At 33.0% G+C, this 2,067-nt stretch overlaps 1 protein-coding gene across 1 annotated transcript in view; it reads left to right on the top strand.

The window, feature by feature from the left end:
* slc35e3 (solute carrier family 35 member E3) overlaps positions 1–1,195 on the top strand; it is a 6,887-nt gene extending 5,692 nt beyond the window's left edge. The window contains exon 7 of the mRNA XM_034864110.1: positions 1,113–1,195. Within this exon, the coding sequence (XP_034720001.1) occupies positions 1,113–1,195 (83 nt within the window). The remainder of the gene's footprint in view (positions 1–1,112) is intronic.
* Positions 1,196–2,067: the final 872 nt, after the last annotated feature.

Raw genomic sequence — 2,067 nt, 5'->3', positions numbered from 1 at the left:
ACACACACACACACACACACACACACACACACACACACACACACACACACACACACACACACACACACACCAGTTATAGAGAAACTTTTCCTAAAGCTAAATTTGACAAAATATGTTTGTGATGCAACTCGGGCGTAATTGAAGATGAAGTCTATTGTATGTTTTAATGATATTTAATGAAGATTTAAGGGGGTGAAACTATTCAGTAAAATCATTTCTAATGCGTTGGTCTGGATGGACAGCTATGACAAAAACCTTTTTTATATTATGTGATGGATTATACTTATTATTACTTATTAATGTGTTAATCACTTCAATGTTACAGCTGGTAAAGAGGTTGCTAATTTTAATTACTTGTTATACTACTGGGTAGTTTATATTATAAATCCAATACATCATAATGTATTTGTTGATTATATTTTCTATTTAAAACCTGAATCTGCAGTAAGTAGTTTAAGTAAATAAATAAAAGAGTGAAGTACATCAAGAAGCATGAAATGTAAATGCTCAAGTAGTACCTCAAAATTGTACTTGGGTAAATGTACTTAGTTACTTTCCATCACAATAGCATCGATAGCTAGTTGATTAAATGTTGATGAACACCTGAAAGTACTCATTGAGACGGACAGCGTAACGGTACCGATTAAAACCAGTTCAACAGTTTGCAGCAGTTTCTGCATCTAACAACAACAAACAGCTGCTGTTAGTGGTTAGTTGAGGGGCGATAGCATGTCATTTAACCTTTAAGTAATCAATAACAAGCAGTAACTCCAGTTAGCGCCACTACTGACTGAAAAAGGACGTTATTAGCAGCTCTAATTCAACATGTCAACAGAACACAAACCAGATATTAGCCGGTTAGCATCCGCGCTGACTATCAACGGCAGCGTTAGCTTCCAAGCTAGCACAGTAAAATAACCGCACTAGCCGGCTAAATAACAAGCTAACGGTTCACAAACACGACTAGAAATACAACTACCAGAGACAACGATGATTAAAGTTAAAAAAAATGATTAAATGTAATTTACCAGTCCATGATAGCGGGCTGTCAATTCCCGCTTCACGAGGCTAACGTGAGTATTTTTCTTCTTCTTCTTTGTTTTATTTTGAAGGGGCGGCAGACTGGATGGCGTGCGGAACGTTGCTGCCCCAACAGGCCGGTCGGTGTAACTGCATCCTGGAGGAAATCACATAGATGTAAACATAGACATAATAAAAAATAAAAATCTTTTTTATGTCTATGGATGTTAACCTGTACAAATACTAATACTACTAAGTTACAAGTAAAAGTTGTTTGAAAATGTTACTTAAATGAAGGATTATTATATTTTGGTTTGTAAAAATACAGAAATAGTGAGAATTTTCCCTCGATACAAAACAAGTCACACTAAAAAGAGAATATAGTATTAAAATTAAAAAAGTTATTAAGACAATTTATCAACATGCAGAGCAATAAGAAAAAGAAAATTGAAATTTTCACATCATACAAGACACAGGAAGTCCTAACTGTGATATTTTATTATTTGATTAGCTATATTTTCATGTTTTTTTTTTTACCTGACTGGATGTATAGCTGTCACAGTTTTCTGTGTGGAGGGAGCGTAGACCGCATATTAATATACAATATATTAATTACAGTATATTTAAATAGAGTCAATGGGAGGGAGTCTTTGCTGTCATGGAGGTGATCTCTCTAACATGTCATCACTGGGTGCTAGATGAGACTTTAAGACACCACAGTACTGCACTAAGTATCTATATATTTAGCATATTATTTAAGCAGTTGCACATTTTGTTTTCCCAACCTGTATATATTTAAATATTTGTTCTTATATTTTATTCCTATTATTATTATTATTATTATTATTTCATATACATGTATGTATATTTTTTCCTAGTATCTCATTTGGATTGATAATTATATTCTGTGTTGTGTGACTGATGTACGTTTCCCAATTTTTATCTATCTATCTATCTATATCTATATATGCATCCATCTATCTATCTATCTATCTATCTATCTATCTATCTATCTATCTATCTATCTATCTATCTATCTATCTATCT

The sequence above is a fragment of the Etheostoma cragini genome, chromosome 23 (genome assembly GCF_013103735.1).
Source record: "Etheostoma cragini isolate CJK2018 chromosome 23, CSU_Ecrag_1.0, whole genome shotgun sequence".
In the NCBI taxonomy this organism is placed as follows: domain Eukaryota; kingdom Metazoa; phylum Chordata; class Actinopteri; order Perciformes; family Percidae; genus Etheostoma; species Etheostoma cragini.
This window is presented reverse-complemented; position numbering and strand designations above follow the sequence as displayed.